The following is a 26,965-nucleotide window of genomic DNA, read 5'->3' as shown; positions in this document are numbered from 1 at the left end:
AAGAAAAATAACTTAGGAAGGGTTCGATTTTTTGTTTTAAAGTCAACCCACTATTGTATCCAGTGTTTGAATGAATACAGTCCAAATATAAAAAAAAGTTTCTATTGAGAAATAATTCCTAAAATACTGTCAAAGCTACTTTTAAACTCCCCTTGTTATTCAATTCAATTTTTATTTATATAGTGACAGATCACAACAAAAGTCACCTCAAGGCACTTTATATTGTACAGTAGATCGTACAATAATAGATACAGTAGAAAAGCCCAACAATCATATGACTCCCTATGAGCAAGTACTTTGGCGACAGTGGGAAGGAAAAACTCCATTTTAACAGGAAGAAACCTTCGGCAGAACCAGGCTCAGGGAGGGGCGGCCATCTACTTTATTTGTTACCAGTTATCACTTGTTGACCTGAGCATTTCCAGTTTGCACTGTGTCCTCTTCAGCGCAGCAGATAGCATCTTCACTCCTGAATCTTGCAGATCATTGTGGTTCAGGTCAAGCTCCCTCAGGCTACAAGTCTGTGAGATGAGAACTGAGGACAGAACGTCACAGCTTCTCTGTGAGAGTTTGCAGTCACAGAGCCTGGACAGAAAATAATAAACACGAAAAACATTTCATTTGAAATGTAAATAAAGTGCCTCTATCAACCAGCAAGAGTTAGAAACATAAGAAATTAGAAACAGATTGGTAACAGTTGCAGCTAAGTTAAATAATAAAATAAATCTTTCAGGGACCAGAGGGTGGGAATTTCCTAAGTGTGCAGCTGTGGGAAATGCATAGAAAACATTTGATTTCATCAGCTAAACATTTGCTATCCATAGTGTAAATCCTACAAGTCACCACAAATTCCTCTGGGTGTAACATGCTATACAAATCTAGGCTGTATATAATAGAAATCATTAATAGAAAAATACTACAGGAGAATTCAGGGTGACCTTATCCAACCCTGACTTTATGAACAAGGAAGGTTTTTAAACCCAGTTGTTAAAGCAGAGAGAGAGTCCTCACAAATCCAAACTGGGAACTGGTTCCACAAATTCGACATATACACTCTCCAGCATTCTGGATCAATTGAAGGTGTTTCACTGAGCTTTTAATGTAATAAATGACAACACTCCACTCCAGAAGTATTAAATATATGAACTACTTTTTCAGCATCACTGTAAGCCAGGATGTTTTTAATTTTAGAAAGATTGTACAAATGTATGAAAGCAGTCCTACATTTTCCTAGCATTGTTCATAATTTCTTCAATCAGTGAAGACTAAGATGTCCTAGCTTTACAGAGGAGTTTTCTAATGACATACAGAGGAGCAAGCTTATTCCAGGCTAAATGAAGATCTTTCTGGTTTCTTTCATGCACAAGAGTCCTACAAATTGAGGATATAACATTATTAACAACTCCTCTGTCGAAGTTTAGGCCCTGGTGCTACATTTAATCTGTCTATCTGAAATTTAGCTCCCTCGTGTAATGTGCTGAGATGTGCAAAAAAGTCATACTAAAAAACCCAATAACAAATCAGCTACAGTGGGATGCAAAACTTTGGGCAACCTTTTTAATAGTCATTATTTTCCTGTATAAATCGTTGGTTGTTACAATAAAAAAAATGTCATTTAAATATATCATATAAGAGACACACACAGTGATATTTGAGAAATGAAATGAAGTTTATTGGATTTACAGACAGTGTGCAATAATTGTTTAAACAAAATCAGGCAGGTGAATAAATTTGGGCACCAGAAAAAAAAGAAATGAAATTAATATTTAGTAGATCCTCCTTTTGCAGAAATAACAGCCTCTAAATGCTTCCGGTAGGTTCCAATGAGAGCCTGGATTGGGGTTGAAGGTATTTTGGACCATTCCTCGTTACAAAACATCTCTAATTCATTCAGGTTTGATGGCTTCCGAGCATGGACAGCTCTCTTTACCACAGATCTTCAGTAATATTCAGGTCTGGGGACTGAGATGGCCATTCCAGAACGTTGTACTTGTTCCTCTGCATGAATGCCTTAGTGGATTTTGAGCAGTGTTTCAGGTCATTGTCTTGTTGAAAGATCCAGTCCCGGCGCAGCTTCAGCTTTGTCACTGATTCCTGGACATTGGTCTCCAGAATCTGCTAATACTGAGTGGAATCCATGTGTCCCTCAACTTTGACAAGATTCACAGTCCCTGCACTGCCCACACAGCCCCACAGCATGATGGAACCACCACCATATTTTACTGTAGGTAGCAGGTGTTTTTCTTGGAATGCTGTGTTCTTTTTCCTCCATGCATAACGCCTCTTGTTATGCCCAAATAACTCAATTTTAGTTTCATCAGTTCACAGCACCTTAATCCAGAATGAAGCTGGCTTGTCCAAATGTGCTTTAGCAAACCTCAAGCGGCTCTGTTTGTGCTGTGGGCGGAGCAAAGGCTTCCTCTGCATCACTCTTGCATACTGTTGGTTGACTCTGACTGTTCTCACCATTCGTCGCTTCTGTCTATCCAAGATTTTTCTTGGTCTGCCACTTCGAGCATTAACTTGAACTGAGTCTGTGGTCTTCCATTTTCTCAATATGTTCCTAACTGTGGAAACAGCTTACATCTCTGAGACAGCTTTCTGTATCCTTCCCATAAACCATGATGGTGAACAATCTTTGTCTTCAGGTCATTTGAGAGTTGTTTTGAGACCCCATGTTGCTACTCTTCAGAGAAAATTAAAAGAGGAGGGAAACTTACAATTGACCCCCTTAAATACTCTGTCTCATTATTGGATTCAACATGTATGTAGGAGGTCAGGGGTCACTGAGCTTACCAAGCCAATTTGAGTTCCAATAATTAGTTCTAAAGGTTTTGGAATCAATAAAATGACAACAGTGCCCAAATTTATGCACCTGCCTGATTTTGTTTAAACAATTATTGCACACTTTCTGTAAATCCAATAAACTTCATTTCACTTCTCAAATATCACTGTGTGTGTCTCCTATATGATATATTTAACTGACGTTTTTTATTGTAACAAACAACGATTTATACAGGAAAATAATGACTATTAACAAGGTTGCCCAAACTTTTGCATCCCACTGTATTTTGATTTTAAGGTGCAAGTCTGGCTGCATCTTTTGTGAGTTCAATCCAAAGATATTGGTGATGTAAAGTTGTGTTTTTGTGAAACAGCATTTTTCGGGCAAATAAAATATAAGTATAGTTCGATCTGCCCTAAACATCACATGCTTCATGAGAATCCAAGCATTGAGATATCTATGCTGCGATATTAGATCACACATAGTGTCATCTCATGTAGATCGAATTTACATTAAAGGCTCCAACCAAGATGTACAAAAGTAACTACAGCTTGCCTGGACATACACAAGGGCCCTATCATCTGTGCTTGCAACCTTATTATTATCATTATTATTATTATTATTTAGTTTATCAAGTATTTAGAGTTCTCATGCCTTTTAACTCTGTTCTGACCTGAGTGAATCCAGTCTGCAGTATGAACTCTTCAATCCAGCAGACAGTATCTTCACACCAGAATCTTGCACATTGTTGTTACTCAGATCCAGCTTCCTCAGATGAGATGAGTCACAGTTTAAAACTGAGGACAGAGCTTCACAGCTTCTCAGTGAAAGGTTACAGCCACTTAGTCTACAGGGAAAATAATCAGTCAATCAATCAATCAAATAACAAAGCAATGATTAGCTCTTCTAGTAAGCTGAGTATCTCAATGAATATCTGTGTACTTACACAGCTTTCTTGGAGTCTTTGATGACTGGTAGCAGCCTCAGAAGAGCCCTTTCTGAAACCTCATATTTCTTCAGCTCAAACACATCCAGATCCTTTTCTGATGACAATAAGATGAAGACTACGGCTGACCACTTGTCAGGAGACAGTTCGTATGCGTAGAGACGCCCTAAACTCAGGATCAACTGGATTGTCTCTGCTAGAGAACAATCATTCAGTTCATTCAGACAATGAAAGAGATTGATAATTTTCTCTGTAGGCAGATTCTCACAGAGCTTGTTCTCAATGTACCGGACTGTCTGTTTACTTGCTTTTGAGATACTTTCTGAATCAGTCACAAGGCCTCTGAGTAGAATCTGATTGGTTACCAGTGAAAGACCCAGCAGAAAGCGGAGAAATAAGTCCAGGTGTCCGTTTGGACTCTGTAAGGCCTTGTCCACAGCACATTGGTAGAAGATTGTAGATGAGGTTTGTTTTTTTACCAGCAGATTGACTCCAGAGTTGATGAAGGTCAGATGGACATGAAGAGCAGCCAGAAACTCCTGAACACTCAGATGGATGAAGCAGTACACCCTGTCCTGGTACAGTCCTCTCTCCTCTTTAAAGATCTGTGTGAACACTCCTGAGTACACTGATGCTGCTGTGATATCGATGCCACACTCTGTCAGGTCTGATTCATAGAAGATCAGGTTTCCTTTCTGCAGATGATCAAAAGCCAGTTTCCCCAGAGACTCAATCATCTCCCTGCTCTCTGGACTCCAGTGTGGATCTGTCTCAACTCCTCCATCGTACTTGACCTTTTTCACTTTGGCCTGAACCACTAGGAAGTGGATGTACATCTCAGTCAGGGTCTTGGGCAGCTCTTCCTCATCTCTGGTTTTCAGCACATCCTCCAGAACTGTAGCAGTGATCCAGCAGAAGACTGGGATGTGGCACATGATGTGGAGGCTTCGTGATGTCTTGATGTGGGAGATGATCCTGCTGGCCTGCTCCTCATCTCTGAATCTCTTCTTAAAGTACTCCTCTTTCTGTTGGTCAGTGAACCCTCTGACCTCTGTCACCATACTAACACATTCAGGAGGGATTTGATTGGCTGCTGCAGGTCTTGTGGTTATCCAGAGGCGAGCAGAGGGAAACAGATGTCCCCTGATGAGGTTTGTCAGCAGCACATCCACTGAGGTCGACTCTGTAACATCAGTAAAGATCTCAGTGTTGTGGAAGTCCAAAGGAAGCCGACACTCATCAAGACCGTCTAAGATGAACACAACCTGGAAGTCTTCAAAGCTGCAGATTCCTGCTTTTTTGGTTTCAGTAAAGAAACAATGCACAAGTTCTACCAAGCTGAACTTTTTCTCCTTCAACACATTGAGTTCTTTGAAAGTGAATGGAAATGTGAATTCAATGTTCTGGTTGGTTTTGTCTTCAGCCCAGTCCAGAGTGAATTTTTGTGTTAAGACAGTTTTCCCAATGCCAGCCACTCCCTTTGTCAGCACTGTTCTGATTGGTTCATCTCTTCCAGTGGAGCCTTTGAAGATATCTTCTAATCTTATTGTTGTTTCTGATCTGTGCATTTTCTGGGATGCTGTTTCAATCTGTCTGACTTCATGTTCATCATTAACCTTTGTAGTCTTTTGTTCTGTAATGTAGAGCTCTGTGTAGATCTGATTAAGAAATGTTGGGTTTCCTGCTTTAGCGATCCCCTCAAACAAACACTGGAATTTCTTCTTTAGTTTGGACTTAATTTTGCAATGACACTGAACAAAAGCATCTTAAATACAGAAAGAAAAAAAAATGGAAAGATGTAAGAGTTAGTGAACAATGAAAACATTATCATGGATGTGTGTGATCAGTTCTACATTTACAGTGTAGGATATCAGTACAATATTACAAATTCTACCCATCTTCCTAAAACTTATCCAGATCCAGGCTGTCTGAGCCTTCTAGACCTCTCCCTTATCCTCCACTGTATCCTTAATCTTCTAGAGGTTACCAAAGGATTCTCAAGCCAGCTGAGAGAAAAATCTTCAGTGTGTCCTAAGTCTGCCCTTGGCTCTCTTCTAAGTTGAACTTTCTCAAGACCCCTCACTTAGAAGATGTCAGGAGACATTTTAGGCAGATATCTGAGACATCACTTAGTCATTATTAATAGATGGGACTGCTGCTCTGTTCAGGGCCTCTCCTTAATGGCTAGAGGTGGCAAAATTACTGAAATAATATTAGTAAACCAAAAAAAAAAAAAAAAAAAAAAAAAAGTACAGTCAGAGAATAGTGAGATTTGGCAGGTGAGGGTGACCCTATGATTGATATTATTATCATTTCTATTGAAAGCTCAAGTAGAATTTCTTTGTCTGCAGGTTTTGATCAGCTGACCTGCTGGTGCTGATCTGAAGTTTACTGCTCTTTGTGGATTTACACAACCGATAGAAACAAGCTAATACTTCACAAACTATCTTGGCAGTTTACTCTTTATACTTTCTTTACACTAGACTGTATTCAGTTGATATGAAGGTTGAATTCAGTGAATTTGTCAGGGTTCTGGGTTTTCTGACCTAGCATTTTGAGTTCCTGTGATTTATATCATTTTGTGTTGTGAATTATGTATCAAGTTCTCTTTGTTAGTCTATAGTTTATTTCTACAGGGTCTCTAGTTTCTTGTGGCCCCGGTTTAGTTCCCTGATGGTTTAATCATTTCCCTCTGTATAGTTGACCCCTGTGCCTTCCTCTGTGTGTTTAAGTTTATACTGTTATGAGAGTTCTTGTGCCTTGTGTCCACTCCTTACGTTCCATGTTTTCCTCATCCCGTCATGTCTGTGCTTCCTCTCGTGCCCCTCTCGTGCCCCTCTGTGCTCTCTCTCTCTCTCCTTCTCTCTCACTCACCCTCCAATCTGTCTCTGTGTCCTCCCAGTTTTGTCACGCGTGTAATTGCCCTCAGCTGTGTCTCCCAGCTGTTCCCTATTCTACTATGCCATGGTTATATCAATGGCTATACACTGCCTCTCTCTCACTTCTATTCCAAAACTAAATAGTGTGCGGCCACTGCTCACTTTAAAACACTGAATCACCCCCAAAACTCTAACCCACCCTGCTAGACATGGACAATGTGAAGGTTAAGGCAAAAGAAGCTTTTGAAGCAAAAGTGTGTCATAAAGTTATAAAAAAGGTGTTTGTGTGTGTGTTTTTTAACATAAACTGGAATTAAGGTAAAATAGAAGTTTGGTTCTCCCTAATTTATGTTGGGTTTCCATCATTAAACTCTAGTGGACAAAATCTGCTAGCATTGTTGCTAGTCAGTCACAGATAATCTACTTTGGAAGTCTGGGAAACTGAGAAATTGTTCAACTCATATAGCAGATTAACTAAAGATTTGTTTGACTGGAGTTGAAAACTGTTTGTGGTTAGATATGGGCAGACTCACCTTTTCACACAGAAGCAAGTTAGTGAATTGTGGAAAGGTGAGAAAGGTTTAGATTAAATCAGCTATTTCGTCTCCCCCCTTTTTTATTACATATATTACAGTTATATTATCAGTCTTTGCGTAGTATGATTTAGTACCATAATGAACACATACCTGTGGCATTAGCTGGTTGATCCTGCAGCAGAATTTGGGGAAATGGTTGTCCTGTTGAAAACCAATAATGGATTCATTTTCATTATTGTTTAAAACAACAGGTACAGCCTTTATATTTCCTCTAAATAGCAGACCTTCATTCCTTTTGATCTTCTTTAAAATCTTCTTTGTCACCGCTGCAGTCTTTGTATCGTACATCTGCACCATCAGGTCCACTGTGTCCAGTCTGTCTGCGTTCTCCAGTCGACTCTTTTTGATTGGCTTGAAGCCATCCCTTGACTCAGTAACATTTTGCAGACACCACTTGAAGTTTTTCAGCTCCTCAGTTCCCAAAGTCTCCAGAGTTTCCCACAGCCATTCCTTTAAAAGCCCGTCTGTCTTTTTTATCTGATAAAGTAAGAGAACGTTTTTGATAATTCGTACACTAAACAATGAACAAGAAAGAGTCGTTTTATAAAATCTCACCAACATCTGAGTTATTAACAGAAAAAAAAACAAACAAATAGACTGGTCAAACAACAGATAATATAGGCTTTTAAACCATAAAAATCAACATTTTTGTGCGACTAACATCAAATTTAACTTTGCTTTCCAATTTTGCATTAACCTGGGATTGTTTCATTTTAGACAGGCTTTCTTAAAAAAGGACAGTCTAATTGTTAGGTCAGTGTTCTGCTTAGAGGTCCGAGTGACCTGAGTTGACTCTTTGCTGCTTGGTCTTTGTCATCCTGCCTGTGACTTTGTTATCAGAGTGCAGTCTGTTGTTCCCTGAGGCTGACAAAACTACCCAATTTTGTTTCCTATCTCAAGGTGTCGCTACATTAGAGGTAACATTTACTGTGCATTTATCTTCTGTGTTAAATTATATGCCAAGCATGAATGTGGTGTCAAACGTGATGTTGTACGCTGAGGTGGATAGGCGTTTTCTAAAATGAAGAAGAGACAGAATAATGACTTGTTCAGGTTCAAATCAGGACACTTCCCTTTGCTGTGGCTGTAATGTGATGTTTACCTCAGTCTGCTTATCAGGAACAAAAGAGGAAATAATCTTTTTTTAATATAAAGAAAAGGAACTGAAACAGGATGAAGCATGACTTACAGCACTGCTGTTCAACACTGGACAGATCATCTGCCGGGGCCCAGCCTGATCCTGATCCATGACATGTTTACAACCGAGGATCTGAAGACTGAAGAGAGATCATCCAATTTTAATGAATTATTTAACTGTGCATGGTTAATATCTCTATAAAGAAGTGTTTCATGTAAAGTGAGAAAGCAGATTTATGAGTCACACCTTTACTTCAGCCTTTTAATCACAGACGCTCTGTTGATTTACAGTTCTGTGGTTTTACTGTTACTAGTATTTCAGTGACTTACTTCAAAGTTGCAGAGGATTCTTGTTCAGGTATGCTTGTTGTTTCAGGCATCAGTTCATGTTTAGATTCAGGTTCAATTTTAGTACAGTCTTGTGTTTGATTCACTCCACAAAACAGTGAAGAGGACAAACTGGAAGGGAGGCGCTTTCGAGTAATAAACACAGGTAACTCCAAGTACAAGTCAGTCGTTAGAGATCTGCAGCTGGGCCCAGGTCTGGCAGAATACAGTGTGTACCGCTGCTCTGAACTATAATGCGACACACACACACACACACGCACGCACGCACACACACGCACACGCGCACACACACACACACACCTTTGAGTGTGAATAGGGAAAAGTGCTGAGCTGTGACATGGAGAAGAGTCATGGACAGTTAGAGATGATCATCTCACCTCTGAGCTGTGGTCTGGCTCTCATGTTCCCCACACAGAGTGGTTTTAGAGGGAGGGACTCCCTCCTCTCTGTCCTCACACTGATACATGCTGCTGAATTCACATCAGCTCACACACACTTTCTACCTTCACCTGCAGAGGAAACACAAATCATTCATGTGCACATTGACTGAAATCCTCCTTTCTACCATGTGTGCTGTCCAAATATCAGCTGCTTCTTTTCTGCTTCATCTCAGTGTCAGCTGAATGCAGTCAGACAGCAGTAAATACTGTCAGGGTGTTGAGGTGAAGCAAAGTGATCCAAACTGATTTGATTAGGTGTGGAAACCACTCCAACCACTGCAGTAAGAAGAACAAATGAATGACAGAAGTTTGCTTTGTGAACAAACAGGAAAACATGAAGAAAACCTTCCAGTTGTCTAAGTATATACACACACACACACACACACACACATATATATATACATACACACACACATATATACATACACACACACACACACATATATACATACACACACACACACACACATATATACATACACACACACACACACACACACACATATATATATATACATACATATATACACCTACATATACGTATATGTGTGTGTGTATGTATACATATACATAAATATATACACCCCCCCCCCCACACACACATATATATACACACACACACACACACATACATAAATATATATACACACATACATAAATATACATACACATACATATACATACATATATATACATATACATACATATATACATACATACATATACATACATATATACATATACATATATACTAGGGGTGCAACGATATTCGTATCGATATTGAACCGTTCGATACAGTGCTTTCGGTTCGGTACGCATATGTATCGAACAATACAACATTTGTAATTTATTTTATCAATTTTCCTTCTGACGATGCTGTCTGTGTTGAGCGCTCAGTGAATCTGTGTTCGACTACTCCGCCTAGGCTGCACTGTCGAGCGCAGATCCACTGAGCGCTCAACACAGACAGCATAGTCAGAAGGAAGAGCGCAGGGCAAGCTAGCGAGACAGAAGTTAAGCTCTCCTTGCAACAGGCAAATTGAACCTCATTCAGATCTGGCGTTTGGAATTATTTTGGTTTTCATGTGATGTATGACCCTGAAGGTAAGCGAGTCATGGATTAAAGTAAAACAGTATGTTGGATGTGCCATGCAATGCTCAATTACATTGGTGTGAACTAGTGTGTTAGCGCAGTTAGCTCGTTAACGTGTTGGCTGTCTAGCCCCATGCACGGAGCGATCGGCGGTAGCTCGTTAACGGAGATTTGCCGTGTTGTGGCGTTAAGGTCATTTCAACGAGATTAACCTGAAAGCACTAGTGGGAACACAACGAATATGACTGCACATTTATGCCGACATCATCCTAGTGCAAAGACAAGTGGAAGCAGACAAAAAAAAGCAAGCATGCTACTAACTTTAGCCGAGTCATTTAGACAGCTGTTAGCACATGATTCTCCTTATGCTGCTGAGAATATAGCCCAGAAGAAGCGGATAGTATAGCTTTTATTTTGGAAAGAGCCATTTCTCTGTAATAAACTCTTTTCCAAAGATGAGTGATTCCTCAATCAGATACAGGGCTTGCAATATCGCTAGCCCGACGTCCCGGAGCTAGCGATTTTTTCAGTCGGGCTACCAAAATCTATCTCTTCCCTGCCCGTCGGGCTATTGTAGGAAAAATATATGTCAATGCTTTTGCATTCTTTCAGAAATGTAGCTGGGTAATTATGTCATTGGCATCAGTGAGCCACTGTCAATATGTGACATATTGAAATCGCGTTTGAATTTGCGCTTGTTTTTTTGCTTTCACTTTGCAATCGTGCGAACTGTGTATAGAGAGCGACAGCACTGATCTGTGAGTGATGATAATTTGCGCACCAATTCCTCTGACATCGTCTTATTAATCGTTAGCTTACTACGCAAACATGACAAGTGAAATCTCCCGCAGCTTAAACATGTGAGAGGTTGATCGCGCAGAGAATCGCTGAGCTTATGTGAGTGCGTGTGTAAAAGCATTTCAGTTCTGCTGAGCCAAATAAGACAGGTCAGGGTGAAGAAGTGACAGCCAAAGAAAAGCTTACCCCAAAAGGAAAAGTTATGACAAATCAGACTATAAGGCAAAAAGAGAGTGCAGCTTTATGGTTTCATGGACAAAATAATTTCTGTGGCTGCGATATGATGAGCTAAATAACCAGGGCTGCACATAAGTGGTCCGCAGGTGCGCATTCGCTGTCAAAATAAAAAACACGCACAAGGGTTAGGGTTAAATTTAAAAACTGTACTTTTGAGTTAAAATATATATTTATAATTTTAATAAATGACAAATTAAAAAGGCATGAACATTTTATTTTGTATCGAAAAAATATCAAACCGTGACACCAAAGTATCGAACCAAACCGTGAATTTTGTGTATCGTTGCACCCCTAATATATACACATACATATATATACACACACACACACACACACATATATATATATATATATATATATATATATATATATATATATATATATATATATATACACACACATACATATACACACACACACACACACACACACACACACATTCCACATAGGGCTCAAAGCCTTTTCTAAAAACCTTTCAAACCACCCACCCAGACTCCATGTAATGCATCGTAGAATTAGCATTTACAGTAAAAAGACTAGTTACATACCGATGAGTCAATTTGCAAGAAAACTGGCCAATAGGAGGATTCTGCAGCTACAACCTGTAAACACACCTGTTTGCTGAGGAGCTCGAAACAGATGTTTCGGCACTGAGTCGAGCTTGTGAAGCACAGATGTTTAAAAACACTGCTCTGAAGCTTGGTTCAGAATACCAGGTCACATGACCACGCAAGGGCGTAGATTTGGTTTTGGCATTGGTGGGGACGGATGATTCAGCCACTGAACCCTTCCCTGTTTTTTTTTTTTTTTTTTCCCTTTTTGTCTTTGCTTCTTGATAACAAAAGGAGAAATATACTTGCCTACATATGCTATTCTACAGGGAGTGCAGAATTATTAGGCAAGTTGTATTTTTGAGGAATAATTTTATTATTGAACAACAACCATGTTCTCAATGAACCCAAAAAACTCATTAATATCAAAGCTGAATGTTTTTGGAAGTAGTTTTTAGTTTGTTTTTAGTTTTAGCTATTTTAGGGGGATATCTGTGTGTGCAGGTGACTATTACTGTGCATAATTATTAGGCAACTTAACAAAAAACAAATATATACCCATTTCAATTATTTATTTTTACCAGTGAAACCAATATAACATCTCCACATTCACAAATATACATTTCTGACATTCAAAAACAAATCAGCGACCAATATAGCCACCTTTCTTTGCAAGGACACTCAAAAGCCTGCCATCCATGGATTCTGTCAGTGTTTTGATCTGTTCACCATCAACATTGCGTGCAGCAGCAACCACAGCCTCCCAGACACTGTTCAGAGAGGTGTACTGTTTTCCCTCCTTGTAAATCTCACATTTGATGATGGACCACAGGTTCTCAATGGGGTTCAGATCAGGTGAACAAGGAGGCCATGTCATTAGTTTTTCTTCTTTTATACCCTTTCTTGCCAGCCACGCTGTGGAGTACTTGGACGCATGTGATGGAGCATTGTCCTGCATGAAAATCATGTTTTTCTTGAAGGATGCAGACTTCTTCCTGTACCACTGCTTGAAGAAGGTGTCTTCCAGAAACTGGCAGTAGGACTGGGAGTTGAGCTTGACTCCATCCTCAACCCGAAAAGGCCCATCAAGACTCACTCTCATTTCATCAGTCCATAAAACCTTAGAAAAACCAGTCTTGAGATATTTCTTGGCCCAGTCTTGACGTTTCAGCTTGTGTGTCTTGTTCAGTGGTGGTCGTCTTTCAGCCTTTCTTACCTTGGCCATGTCTCTGAGTATTGCACACCTTGTGCTTTTGGGCACTCCAGTGATGTTGCAGCTCTGAAATATGGCCAAACTGGTGGCAAGTGGCATCTTGGCAGCTGCACGCTTGACTTTTCTCAGTTCATGGGCAGTTATTTTGCGCCTTGGTTTTTCCACACGCTTCTTGCGACCCTGTTGACTATTTTGAATGAAATGCTTGATTGTTCGATGATCACGCTTCAGAAGCTTTGCAATGTTGAGACTGCTGCATCCCTCTGCAAGATATCTCACTATTTTTGACTTTTCTGAGCATGTCAAGTCCTTCTTTTGACCCATTTTGCCAAAGGAAAGGACGTTGCCTAATAATTATGCACACCTGATATAGGGTGTTGATGTCATTAGACCACACCCCTTCTCATTACAGAGATGCTTAATTGGTAGTAGGCTTTCGAGCCTATACAGCTTGGAGTAAGACAACATGCATGAAGAGGATGATGTGGACAAAATACTCATTTGCCTAATAATTCTGCACTCCCTGTACATAATTCATAGTTTTATATGTGAATTATATAATGTTAAATTACTATTAAACAAATGACTAAGTATTTTAGACTTTAGTTTACTTCAGCCACATTCCATATAAATCAGATATCATACAAAAATAAAAATAGCTTCAAATACAGTCATGACAATAAAAGAATATGACTTTAAGGACTTCACAACATTATTTCAGTTATAGTACACCAACATCTTTGACACATTAGCACTAAGGGAACACTGAATGACCTGGTGGGTTTTGTCCATAAAACTACTCATCTAAGATTACCACCAAGTAAAAGATCTCTCAGCAAAATTATGCAATATTTTAGGCACTATTGCCCCGATCCAATCAGTGAGCTAAGATTTTTTATTCCACACATGAACTACTGTTACAGCAACAGACATGGACTACATGCCCCACACAACAACTCAATGTCCACTATGTGAAGGAGCAAAACACATTCCTTCTCCTCTCGTTAACTGAGATAAACTGCTGGCATATTTGTTTTACATCTATACTGTCCAGTCTCTCCTGGTGGACATGGCAACACGTTATTCATGGTTGCATACAATTTTAGATTGATGTGGGTGAAAGCCTAGCACATACTTGCCAACCTTGAGACCTCAGAATTAGGGAGACATTCAAAAGGGCTGTTGTGCATTGAAAAACTTAAATTTTACAATGTTTATTTATTGGATAAAATAAGTTAAATGTCACAGTTATTATTGTCCGGCCAGAAACAGGCTGGGGGTGTCCAAATTCAGAGGCTGCGGCCACCTGAGGACCAGGTGTTGTGCCAAAAACTGATTGTCAGCCAAAAACTGATTTCCGGCATTTGCCAAAAACTGATTGCTTGTATTTAAACTGCTATAAATAACTTGTTGGTCTATAACATGTGAAACGTGTCAAATATATTCCTCATGAATTATATCAAGTCATCTAGAGCAACAAACAACATTCCTGTAACAAAGTAGAAGACACAATCAGTTTTTGGCAGTAACTTTTATGTATCCTTTATTTATGCAGTTAAAAAAAATTCTTGCTTACTTTAAAAATGTTTCTTTTAAGAGCAATCTGGCCAAGAGGACAGCTGAAATTGTAACAAATACAAAAATAGTTCTGTACACATATTTTAAGTGGACAAAAGGAAGCTGATTGATTATAATGTAAGTACAATAACACAGATATTTGAAGTTTACACAGCCACATTCTCACGTGAAAATATGTTAAAAGTTTATTTTTCGTTGACAGCTCTTTTTTTTTTTTTTTTCTTTCTGTCGGGTTTGTTTTTCTTTACTAGAAGAGATCAAATTACTGGTGAGGACAATTCAATAATCGCTGGATATTGATGGGGACACGTCCCTTGTCAAATGCCAAATCTATGCCCTTGCGACCACAACTGAACGATGTTTTTGTTTCCCAGTTTAAACAGGTGGTGTACCTGCTGTTTCCAGACACTGCACCACAGTCATTTGTAATTACTGAATTTGTATTTTTGATATTACCGTTTCTAATTATTACAAACGTGAAAAACAAACAAACAAAACAAAACAAGTATTCTATTCTGACTCCATTTGCTCTCTAGTTTTTTTCCAATTTTAAGAGAAAATCTCATTTCCTGCATGAAGTGAGGTCATCCTCACTACAACCTGTTACTCGCATAGTGCACAGTCATAAAGAATATTTATACTGTTAAAATAAATGTTAGAAAAACACATCCATACAGCTGATCTACTTCTGAATAGTTTTCATTGCAAATAAGTTTTCTTTTAAGTTTTCTTTTATTCCCACTGACCCTTCAGCTGAGAATATCTCATAGACAACACAAGCAGCTTCACTATGACCCAAACTCCAGACTCACAGTAAACAAACATCACACAGTGTTACAGGACAGCATCCACAGCAGTGGGAAGTGAAGTTTCTTCATAGTTCAGAACTCGTTCACCAGAGGAAGATTTTAAAATGTTCTGGTCAAATTGACTGTTATGATTGGTCAGAATGGGATAAATGTTACCTTTTTATAAAGAAGGAATTTTATAAATACGTTTTTTTTTCATTTAACTATTTATGTATTTTTCAGTTCATTAAAATTAAAACCTAATACTGTGCCACCTTCTAGCTTTTCTTGCCAGTGTGTAGAACAAACCTGATGACACAGACATCTAGAAAACTTACAAATCAACCGACGTGTGCGTGACTCCTACCTGTAACAGCTAGTGAAGTCAGGTTACAGGTGAGCGAGCCAGTGACAAATCATGCTGGAAGGATGATTATTCTTGTTCCAACATGACTCCACACCCTTGCATAAAGTAAGATCCATGATGACACAGATGAGCGAGTTCAGTGTGGAAAAACTTGACTGGCATGCACAGTCCTGACCTCAACCAGACATACAGCTTTGGGATGAGCAGAGAGCCGAGACTGTGAGCCAGGGCTTCTCATCCAACATTAAAATTCCCATAAACACTTCTAAACCTTTTGGAAAGGCTTCCATTAAGAGTTGAGCCTGTTATAGCCTCAAAGGGTGGGCAGACATTATATTAAACCCTATGGATTAAGAATGGAGTGTTACTCAAGTTCATATGTGTATGAAGCAAACTGGGTGAATAATTTTAGTAATATAATGAAGCTTCTCTGTGATTATTGAAGTATTAAGATGATACTTAATGCAGTCTTTTCACCAGCAGGTGGGGATAAATCACCATCAATCAATCCTCAAACTCCTAAAAGGAGACTATTCTTATTTTTCTTATAATGTAAATAGTGTCTCTACCTTATCTGCAGGATAACAACACAAGGTTTACCTGTGCCATATAAAATTCAAACCAGATTAAACGGAAGACGCTGTAGCCACAGTACCCCATGCTGCCGTAACATAAATGGAGGAGCATGGGAGCTATGTGTGGATGCTTTTCGTGGATTACTCCTCAGCTTTTAACATCATCCTTCCACACAAACTGGTGGCCAAGCTACAAGACCTGGGTATTCCAGACAGCACCTGCATGTGGATCAACAGTTTCCTCTCAGACCGTAGACAGAGAGTCAGAGTTGGCCATCACACATCCTCAGCCCTGAGTCTCAGCACTGGCTCACCCCAGGGCTGTGTGCTCAGTCCACTACTCTACTCTCTCTACACACACGACTGCACTCCTCTCCACCAGAGCAACATCTTTGTGAAGTTTGCAGACGACACCACCGTGGTGGGGCTCATTTCCAGGGGTGAGGAGTCTGCTTACAGAGACAAGGTGGAGCAGCTGTCGTCATGGTGTAAGGCCAATAACCTCCTCCTCAATACTTCAAAGAACAAAGAACTCATAACAGACTTCAGAAGGAAAAAGGCAGAGATCCCACCATTATTCATCAATGGGGACTGTGTAGAAAGGGTGGTAAACTTTCGCTTTCTGGGAATCAACATGGAGGAGAACCTTTCTTGGAGTGCAAACACCTCTGAGCTCCTGAAAAAGGCCCAACAGAGACTGTACTTCCTGAGAAATCTCAGGAGGAATAACATCACTCAGAGACTGCTGGTGTCCTTCTACGGAGCCACCATTGAGAGTGTACTAAATATTGCATATGCATTTGGTACACTAGCTGCACAGGGGCTCAGAGGAAAGCACTGCAAGGGCTCATTAACACCGTCCAAAGGATCACTGGCTGCCCTCTCCCCATGCTGGAAGATCTACACAAGACCAGCTGTCTTAAAAATGCTCAAAACATTATAAAAGATGCCTCATATCCTGGCCACTCACTGTTTGAACTGTTGGGCAGACTGTACAGAGCAATCAGTGCAAGGACAAATAGACTCAAACACAGCTTTTATCCAACTGCAATAACACGTCTGAATGCTGCTACAAGAAATGTCCATCACACCACTCTTGCATTAATCTGCGTGCTGACTGAAGTATTTACGTGGGAATGTATGTGAATGTTTGCTAATACGTTTCTTATTAGCACTTTAAGTATTTTATTTATTGATTTTATTGAATTTTATTATTTTATTTCTATTTTCATACTTTTAGGGATGATGCACTGATCAGGGACCACTTTTAATTTAGTTGTACCTGTGGCAATGACAATAAAGACATTCAGATTCTGATTCTAAAAATCCACAGAGAGATCAGCAGAAGAGAGATCACTCTTGGAGGAAAGATTATCATATATGTGAAGAACACAAAAAGCAGAGCTGAAACATCTTCTACAAACATGTTATTGTGTTGTTATAGTGTGAAGAAATGTTTTCTATGACACTGTAGTTTACACGCATGGCTAAACAAGCAGATTTCAGACTTTCACACTGATGATTATTCTTCTTCACGCCTCAGATTCAGTGGAAAAATTACAAGACTGCATCACTTGTTAATCAGCAGCTGTATGATCTTCAGCTGCAGGGTGGTTTGAGGACCCGTTTGAAATCACGTGAGCCTCGTCACATGATTTCAAACAGTATCTTATTAATACTTGTTTGGCCTCTGCTCTGTCACAGTGCCACTTCTCTTCAGATTCAGCTGAAGAAACATCACTGCACACAATGTTTTTCCTCCAAGCTGCTGCTCTGTGCTGCCTGAGCTCAGGTGAGTGATTTTATTCAAACAAGAACACACCCTCTGTAACAAACGTTGACATACTAACTAGAGGTGGGAATCACCATACATCCCACGATACGATATTATTGCAATTTTTTTTTAAATATTTTGCGATATTCAGATTCTGTACATAAAGGTAAACTTTATCAATATTCATTTTATCTAATATCAAAGTCTCACACTCAGTCTTTCTCTCATTTCAGTCAGTTTTATTGTTGACAAACTGAACGGTTTGTATTACAGTCTAGTCCAACTTAACTGAATGCAACCATCTGGTACAATTATAGCTATTCTGAACTATGCAATTTATGAAAACTATGCAGCCCCTTCAGCAACTGAAGAATTTGAAAGTAAATTAAAACAAAATATAATTTTACATTAGATAAAAAAGTTTTAAACTTAATTAAAATAAAACATGTCTTAAATTAAAATAAGTAAACTGTCATGTTTATTGCTGCCAAAAAAAGTTAAACACATTTGGACAGTGAAGGAATGTCAGGATTCTTGCTCAGAAAAAGGAGCTGATCAACATGCTCTGAAGTCAGAGCACAAAAACCTTTTTTGTAACAAAATATCGAATTCTGCTGTCTCTGTATCGATACATTATTAGCAAACAAAATATCACGATACTACACAGTATCGATTTTTTTCCCCACCCCTAATACTAACCTATGTGTGTCTCTGCAGCGCTGTTTACCATGGCCACAGAGCTGATACTGAATGATTTGACTCTGACCAGGAGAGCTGGAGAAAGTGTCTCCTTCAGCTGTGGGAGAACTGACCAGTGCAGCACTGCAGTTGTATACTGGTACCAGAACAAAGTCAGTGACAAATTCAGAGTGATTATTGGTATTTACAGACGCACTGGTGCGATCACTTCAAACTACAACCACCCTCAGCAGAATGATTTCTCTGCTGTGGTAAAACAGAACAGCTGGGCGTTGGAGCTCAAAACAGTTAAAGTCATTCATTCAGCCATCTACTACTGCTCCTGTTCTCAGAGTTCCCACAGTGTGAAATCATCCCTGCAGGCTGAACAAAAACCATCAGAGGAACAGCAAGAAACCACAGCTCCGTCTCAGTCTGAGAGAGAAGAGTTAGAGAAATTTTCAGTATTTAAATCAGACAAATGAAAATGTTCATACCATCAAAGGGTAAAATAAGTACTTGTAATCAAGGTTGAGAGGTAACTGGGAGTACTGGAAGTACACAATAAAGGTGGTTAATGAAAGAAAAAATGTCTCAGACCGGTTCTATGGGAGGTTTTTCCTCCCATATCATTGAGTTGTATGTTGATGATACTAGTGTTTCCACGCATGGTCTAAAATATTTCAGACTACATCAAGTCCCTTTATGTTCCTCAGTTTGTGTTTGAGGGAACAAATATTTTTAGTTTTGAAGTCATCATAGTTTTAAGGAATTTTGTTGACTGACTTCATAGAAAGTGAAGAAAAGATACGACTGAAATAATAAATAAATTCCCCTCTATATTTGAAGGTTAGTGTTTTGCAAACCTCAGTCTCAGTGGAAAACTGCAACACACGCCTTAGCTGTCAGTCAGCAGCAGCACTGACAGCTGCAGCAGTTAATGGGAGGTTGTAGGAGTTGTTAGAAACACGTGGTCCTCGTCTGATCATATAAATTGTCCTTGTTTGGCCTCGTTTCTATCAAAACATCACTTCTCCTCAGATTCACCAGAGGAAATGTCACTGAACACAACGGTTCACACAATGCTTTTCCTCCCAGCTGCTGCTCTGTGTTGTCTGTGTTTAGGTGAGTTTCAACCCAACAAAAACTACATGTCAGAAACACCATCAAACTGACATTTTCCTCTCTGTGTCTTTGCAGCGCTGGTTACCATGGCTGCAGAGCTGATCCAGAAAGATTTAACTTTGACTGCGACACCTGGCAAAAAAGTCTCCTTCAGCTGTGGAACTTCCCAGTGCAGTGGCAATTAGGGCTGGGCCATATTATACCGTTCACGATAATACCGGTATAATGTTAGGCAACGATAGGAAAATGAAATATCGCGATAGAATATGAGTAAAACGCGCATGCGCAGTGCCTTTGTTTTCATACGCACATGGCCGATTGTTGAGTGAAACAGATGAACCAGAATTGGTTTGTAAAAATGGTGCAACTTCAGTGATGTGGAACTGGTTTGGTGTTTGTCCGTCAGATACACAACAAAGCACATTTTTTGCAGAACATGCAAGCGGCCGTCGTTATTGTCGTATTTGTCGGACTAAGATGCTCTTAAATCTGGGAGTAATCTGGGTCCTAAACTCCGTCTTTTTCAGGTCAAACGAACACTGCAGCATCACTGAGAGTTAAAAACTGTCTAAATTCTTTCATCTTTAATAAAACGATCAGCATTGCTGCTTTACCAGGTGTAACTATGAAGTTTCCAGGAATCCATGAAAACAAAATTTATTACATTTAACGGAGTTAGAAGTTAGCAGGAAGCTAGCGGAAGTTAGCTCGCTAGTTTCGCTAGTTACCTAAGCATGATATTGCATGTTCTGACTGAGAGATTTCTGAAAAAATTCAAACGTACAGCTCTGCTATCACTTCCAACATAAATGAAGACAGGAAACTAAACAGCAGTGACGTTTGTAGGATTACAGAAGTTGGGCTAACTGGTATATAATGATGTGCTACGTGATCGCTAGCGACACAGCTATGTTAGCATAACATAAACAGTGAAGCTGGAGGACGAACACTAACACTTTTCCACTTATAAAAGTTAACGTTAAGGTTCCTGATAGTTAGAGACAAATGCAATCGCATGGCAGGATGCTGTAAACGGACCGAACTTCAGTCAGGAGAACAACTGAGATAATCCATCCACAATACAAGGTTAGTCATTAATATACTGCAACGACATGGGAATAGAGCAGCTGCCAGAGAATTCAACATTAATGAATCAATGGTACAGAAGTGGAGGAAGCAAGAAGAATGAGTTTAATAAAGTTTGATTTATCTGACTGCCTTGTTTCGCTTAATGTGCCTTATAATCCCGTGCACCTTATGGTCTGAAAAATACGTACTGCACACTGCAGTTTAATGTTGCAAAGCACCTCTTTTTAACTTCAGTGGATATTATACATGGTTATGCTCAGGATATGTCAGCCCATTTGTACTGGAAATGCCTTTTGGTTAAACCTTCAGCAAGGAATTTGCATTTGCACTGTTAAATTTTTATAAAGCTTTAATGTACATAAAAACCAGCTTCTTGTTTAAGTGAAAATAAATGGAAGGTTGTCTTTTTTGCGCTAGTAATGTTGTGGAGTTGTATTTTGTCTCGCATCAATTATATCGTCAGTTATATCGTTATCGCAAATTTTCAAATATATATCGTGATAAATATTTTTGGCCATATCGCCCTGCTATAGTGGCAATTATGTGCACTGGTACCAGAAGAAAGACGGTGATAAGTTCAGAGTGATTCTTCATATTAACATACGCACTGGTGAAGTCAAGAGTGACTACAACCATGCTCAGAAAAAAGATTTCTCAGCTGTGAAAAATGAGAACAGCTGTGAGTTGGAGATAAATGCAGTTAGCCTCGTTCATTCAGCCATCTACTACTGCTCCTGTGCTCAAAGCTCTCACAGTGACAAAACATCCCTGCAGGCTGAACAAAAACCATCAAAGGAACAGCAGCAGACCACAGCTCAGGTTCACACACACACACACTGACGCAGGCATCACCTTTGAAACCAAAACAACTAGTTTGTATTCTATTTATATAAGAAGTAAAAATAATCAAGACCAAAATTAATTCAAGTAGATTCAAAAGATGACACAATTGGGAGTATCAGATAAACTTGTCTTGTGTGTTCACATTCAGGTCAAAAACAGCAGACTGTAAAAATCCACAGAGATTATCTTCTTCTGACAAACATCAAACAGAAGTGTCTATATTTTTTGGAGAAGCAATATTCCTCTATGAGAACAGCAACTGAGGGAAAACCAAAACACCACAACACAGTGATCACAGCTCCAGAAACCAGAAAGCATATAGCTTTGGAAAAAAAAGAAATGAATGAAAAACAACAGTTTGAATCCAGGATTCTCAAAGTATAGCCAACTGGTCAATCACACCCTTTAGTAACATTATAGTTATGACTGTCATCCTCACAAATGTCAGCCAAGCTAAAAGTTACATCACATCCGCGAGTGCAAGCTGTGCTTTGGTGTCTTTTTGGTCGCTTTGATTGTCCAACTCTTATTTCTGTAACCTTGCACATCTGCACAGAGCATACAGGTTGGTTTCTTTTCCTTTACAGTCATTGCTGCCATGTGCTGGTTCTCTACATTTCCATGAGGACTCCTCATAATAATCATGCTGAGATTTGAAGACAGTTTGTGACGGAGTTACACCGTCCCGCAGACAGCTGATCTGGGCGCATACACGCACCACCACCATTAGTTTCTACAATTACCGTGGCTGCGCGTCTTTTCGTCGACCGGGCAGATAAACAAAAAGGGGTGAGAGGTATATTTTGAGCGGCGCAGAGGGTGGCCAACATATTTTTCCCACTTACCTTTAATAAAGCCGGTCGCGTAGACTCGCTGTGATCGCCGATTATACGAGTGGTTATGCAAGCCGATGGTATGGTGTTCCGGGGTTCAAATAGTGGGTTCGCCCGCGCTTGAAAGGTCACGTGAACTGCATCATTTTTGTTTGTTTGTTTTTTTTGTTATTGTGAAACACTGTAGGCTGCCTGGAATTGGCCATAAATGTCTGTATATACATATATATGTATTGTAGGAATACAGCTGGAAATAAGCTGAGGGGAAAAGAGTGTTTGGTAAAAGAAATAATAAAGAGATGACTATTATGAGTAGTGGGAGGGGCCATGGGGTATAAAAGAAGGCTGTCAGGGCCTACCTGGGCTTTTTAGATTTCTGCATTCTGTCACACACACACAGCTACATTAATGGCTCTAAGTGCATTCATGTGTTGAATAAACAAAGATTACATGTTAATGTTTTGTTAGTACCCTTATTTCATTGTGTTACATTTTACCCCAGGATATGTTACAACTAACCCAGACTATGGGGTTAATTGTAACATTTCACTCTTTGTGTTTGAGGCCATACCATGCAATGGGTAATTGTGCTGCAGAGAAAATAGCTGCACTATTAATAGCAGAGACATGTAAATACTTTGCATTACATTTTGAATCCACTACCTTAAAAGAGCTCCAAGCTACAGACAGAAATGTCAAAAATGTTACAACTATCCCCGGTCTCCCCTACTAATATTGTAACACTTGTTGGCTGTTTCTAGGTCCCAAAACATGCTCAGATGGGTCGGCTGGTGCAGTTAAAGTGACTTATTTGCACAGTTTTATCTTTGCAGACCGTTCATTGATTCCAGACAATCGATGTCAGCTGTGTCCACCAGGCTCTCCTGACACTGCCCCTGAACCCACTGCAACACCCCTACTGTGCAGCTGAGGAGAAGGTTAATTCTGGAGGAAAACTGCCAACCTGCTGTTTGGACAAGAATAAACTTGTGAAACAAAGGTCAGCTCAGGTAGCTCATCATCTGGAGGCAGAAGTTATGCAGAATATTCAGATTCATGCAGTTTTTACAACATTAATTCATCTCGACTGAACCAAATCATGGAGCTGAATTACACTAAACAGAAATAACAACATGACCCCTGACAGGTGACAAGATTATCTCTTCATCACGGCACCTGTTAGTCGGTTGGGTATATTAAGGAGCAAGTAAACATTTTGTCCTCAAAGTTAATGGTTTAGAAACAGGAAAAAAATGGGCAAGTGTAAGGATTTGAGCAAGTTTGACAAAGTAGTGATGGCTAAGTGACTCTAAGACTCTAGACAACCAGGCTTTTGCAAAAATGCAGGGTTTGTGGGGTGTTCCTGCAGTGGTCACTATGCATTAAAAGTGGTCCAAAGAAGAAACAGTGGTGAACCAGTAACTGAGCATCTGTGGGATCTACGGGACAAACAAGTGTGATCCATGGAGGTCCTTCCTCACAACTTACAAGACTTCAAGGATCTGTTGCTAACATCTCAGTGCCAGATACCACAGCACATCTTCAGGGGTCAAGTGGAATCCATGCCTCACGACTGTTTTGGCAGCAAAAGAGGGACCAACACAAAATCAGGCAGAGTCATAATGTTACGTCTGATTGGTTAATGACATTGCTTTACCTCAGCTGCCACATTCAACATGAGACAGGTTTTTGTACTGGTCTGTGTCACTGTGTGAGGAGACAGGATCTTTGGCTCTGGAGCTAAACTGTACGTAACAGGTAAGAACAAATGAATTAATTTTCCTTACAACTTTCAAAATGACAATTTGTTCAAAGCCAGTTTCCGCTAAGTCCGACTTAAAATGTGTTTCTATTAAGTAGGAAAAAACTGTGAATCTCACTGTATATGTGAGGTATTTATTGGGGTTTTTTTCAGCGTGAAAAGTCCTAAAAGTCTGATGTGAGCAGGATTACAACTAATCCTTATCTAAGAAATTTCAACATCCTTTTATTTATTTTTATATTTGTTTGTAAGCTCAAAAAGATAACAGACTCACTGGGATTTGTGAAAGAAAATCATTAAAATTAAACGTGGACATATTTACAGTAAGTCATAAGCTTATAAATAAAATGTTATTCATATTTGAATCTTAAGACACATTTAAGGAAAGTTTAATGACTACTGACTTAATATTATCTCAAATATTATAGTAGATGTAATTTGGAAATTTAGGACTTGACATCATACTTAAAATAAGAAAAGTTTTGAAATTATATAATAAGCTATGTAATTCAGTATTTCATTACATGTAGTGCATTATATAGAATTGATTGTGTATCCTTTGAGGGCTTTAAGCTATTTTTCACATATTCAAATAATTGCTATTGTTTAACTACATGAAAAAAATTATGTCTCATGTGAACACAATGAAAAAAGTTCTGAAGTTTCTGATCTAATGATGTCTCGGTCTCTCTCTCTGTGCATACTGGAAATTTCTTAAATGTCATTTTAATGTCATTAAAATGTCATACAAAATATTTAGTTAATCGCAATATAGATTTAAAAAATCCCCTGTACAAATATTTCTTCATAAATGTTTTCAGCTGAAATTACTGTAATATGTATATACTAACCTTGTATATTTTAAGAGATTATAGATGCCAAATATAAAATCATTATGAAAACAAAGATACAATTAAATTCTGACATATTATAAAAACTGATATAGAAATATTCACATCGTATATATGAAATCTTATTTGCAACAGTTTTAGAATAATTACAAACTATATGCTTCAAATATATACAGAAACTATAATGTACAAAGTACGCGTGCTTTCATTATCAATACTGCTGCCATGATATGTGAAGGATGTGATTTATTTTTACATCTATAGATGTGTTACATTGTATTGTTATAATTTAAAATTGTGATAACAGACGTAAAGGACAAAGGAGTTAATTGTATTAAATATTGTGTGTTAATAAAAGCAGTTTAACTTTGATAAATATAATTCTGCCTTTAATATTTAATATTACATTGTACATTATAACAATAAATCATCTGAATATTGTTAAGTGTTTAAAATGAGCCATTACACGGCCGATAGGCACTGATTGGTAGTTTGGTGATTATGAAGCTTCTCAGGTCACACTGAGTGAAATTCTGTGTCTGCTGTCAAACTTCAGCTACGCCGGTAGCAAAGCCCACGGTGACAGTGTACCAAGCAGCATCCAGTGATCATCTGGAGGAGAAGAGATCCCTGCTGTGTGTGGCCTCACAAATGGTTCCTCCTGTGGTCAAGATCTCCTGGAAAAGCCAGAAGCAGGACGGATCTCCGCTGGCGGCGCCCCCTGGTGACACAGAACAGCTGGACATCATAGAGTCCGATTACACTGCCAGCATCTTGTTGATCCATCAGCAAGACGAGAACTCACATACATATGGCTGTTCTGTCACACACGAGGGGGGGACGGTGGAGGGTCAAATAGAGGAAGGTAATGAAAGTTTGTTGCCTTTTCAGCATGAAATTAGCTACGCAGCTACTCAAATGTGACTTTTCTGTTTCAGGAGTTTCTCAAAGTCCACCAAAAGAACTTCCACCAGATACACTTTCCACCAATCAAACTTTAACAGAAGGTCCATCATCAGAACATCCCGTGTCTCAAAAACAAGTAAAACTGCTCTGCCTGGTGTACACGGTGCTGATCACGAAGAGTCTGGTGTACTGCTGTGGAGTCTCTCTGCTCAGGCTCATCAGACGCAGCCGCAAACACGCAGCTGACTGACTGTTTCCTTCTTCTTGGCTTATCGCTTTTCATATCGTTTATCACTCAGGATTTAGAAAAGTCTGTAACAGTGCAGCATTTTGGTTGTTTTTTTACTTTCTTTTTTATTTCAATATTTAAAAAAGAGCTGAAACAGAAAAGGCTGAATTATTAGCTCCCTAGTAGATGATTCGTCATTTATAGCATTTGTTTAATTAAAACAAAGTGTTGCCTGCTCTTCAAAGTATTTCTCTGCAATATTCCGAATAAAGCAAACAAAAAAATCTTGCTTGTTTGAGTTTAATTTTGTAGAAAACTGCGAGAAACAGCAGCACTCCCAATATATGCTGATAGGCAACGAGCAGTGGTAAAAGAAGAACAAATGTTTAATGAGATACAAACAGGATTTTAAAGAAGATGAGAACATGAAACCATAAATCTGTTAGATAAAAAAACATGCAGGTGTGTCTGAGCCTTATTTTTAGTTCACTATCATTGGGACTGCATAGTCATCACATGATGTGATATCATAGTGTGGAAGTAA

At 39.1% G+C, this 26,965-nt stretch overlaps 2 protein-coding genes across 3 annotated transcripts in view; one reads left to right on the top strand and one right to left on the bottom strand.

Moving 5' to 3' along the window:
- LOC147301622 (NACHT, LRR and PYD domains-containing protein 3-like) overlaps positions 1–9,485 on the bottom strand; it is a 16,763-nt gene extending 7,278 nt beyond the window's left edge. For both annotated transcript variants that reach the window (XM_086282070.1, XM_086282071.1), the window contains exons 1-8: positions 9,069–9,485; positions 8,674–8,919; positions 8,396–8,483; positions 7,431–7,683; positions 7,297–7,347; positions 3,732–5,496; positions 3,459–3,632; positions 412–585 (exon numbers count right to left, since the gene is read on the bottom strand). In XM_086282070.1, coding sequence (XP_086138196.1) covers positions 412–585; positions 3,459–3,632; positions 3,732–5,496; positions 7,297–7,347; positions 7,431–7,683; positions 8,396–8,483; positions 8,674–8,919; positions 9,069–9,157 — 2,840 coding nt within the window. In that variant the 5' untranslated portion in view covers positions 9,158–9,485. The remainder of the gene's footprint in view (positions 1–411; positions 586–3,458; positions 3,633–3,731; positions 5,497–7,296; positions 7,348–7,430; positions 7,684–8,395; positions 8,484–8,673; positions 8,920–9,068) is intronic.
- A 585-nt stretch (positions 9,486–10,070) lies between these two features.
- Positions 10,071–26,692, top strand: LOC147301621 (immunoglobulin lambda-1 light chain-like). The gene is made up of 6 exons (XM_086282073.1): positions 10,071–10,235; positions 18,036–18,123; positions 18,823–19,146; positions 24,393–24,431; positions 25,843–26,151; positions 26,225–26,692. Exons 1-6 carry the CDS (start codon positions 10,224–10,226, stop codon positions 26,440–26,442), a joined length of 990 nt encoding a protein of 329 aa, XP_086138199.1. The 5' UTR covers positions 10,071–10,223; the 3' UTR covers positions 26,443–26,692.
- The last annotated feature ends 273 nt before the right edge of the window (positions 26,693–26,965 follow it).

The sequence above is a fragment of the Aulonocara sp. 'chitande type north' Nkhata Bay genome, linkage group LG23, assembly GCF_057382095.1.
Source record: "Aulonocara sp. 'chitande type north' Nkhata Bay isolate Kocher_YH1m ecotype deep benthic linkage group LG23, A_spYH_male_GT1.1, whole genome shotgun sequence".
NCBI classification, from domain to species: Eukaryota; Metazoa; Chordata; class Actinopteri; order Cichliformes; family Cichlidae; genus Aulonocara; species Aulonocara sp. 'chitande type north' Nkhata Bay.
This window is presented reverse-complemented; position numbering and strand designations above follow the sequence as displayed.

What these genes read in the sequence shown, in the direction of transcription:
- LOC147301621 (XM_086282073.1), top strand. An exon ending in AGCTAAACTGTACGTAACAG is followed by an intron (nt 24,432 to 25,842) that starts GTAAGAACAAAT and finishes GTCAAACTTCAG; the next exon opens with CTACGCCGGTAGCAAAGCCC. An exon ending in GGAGGGTCAAATAGAGGAAG is followed by an intron (nt 26,152 to 26,224) that starts GTAATGAAAGTT and finishes TTTCTGTTTCAG; the next exon opens with GAGTTTCTCAAAGTCCACCA.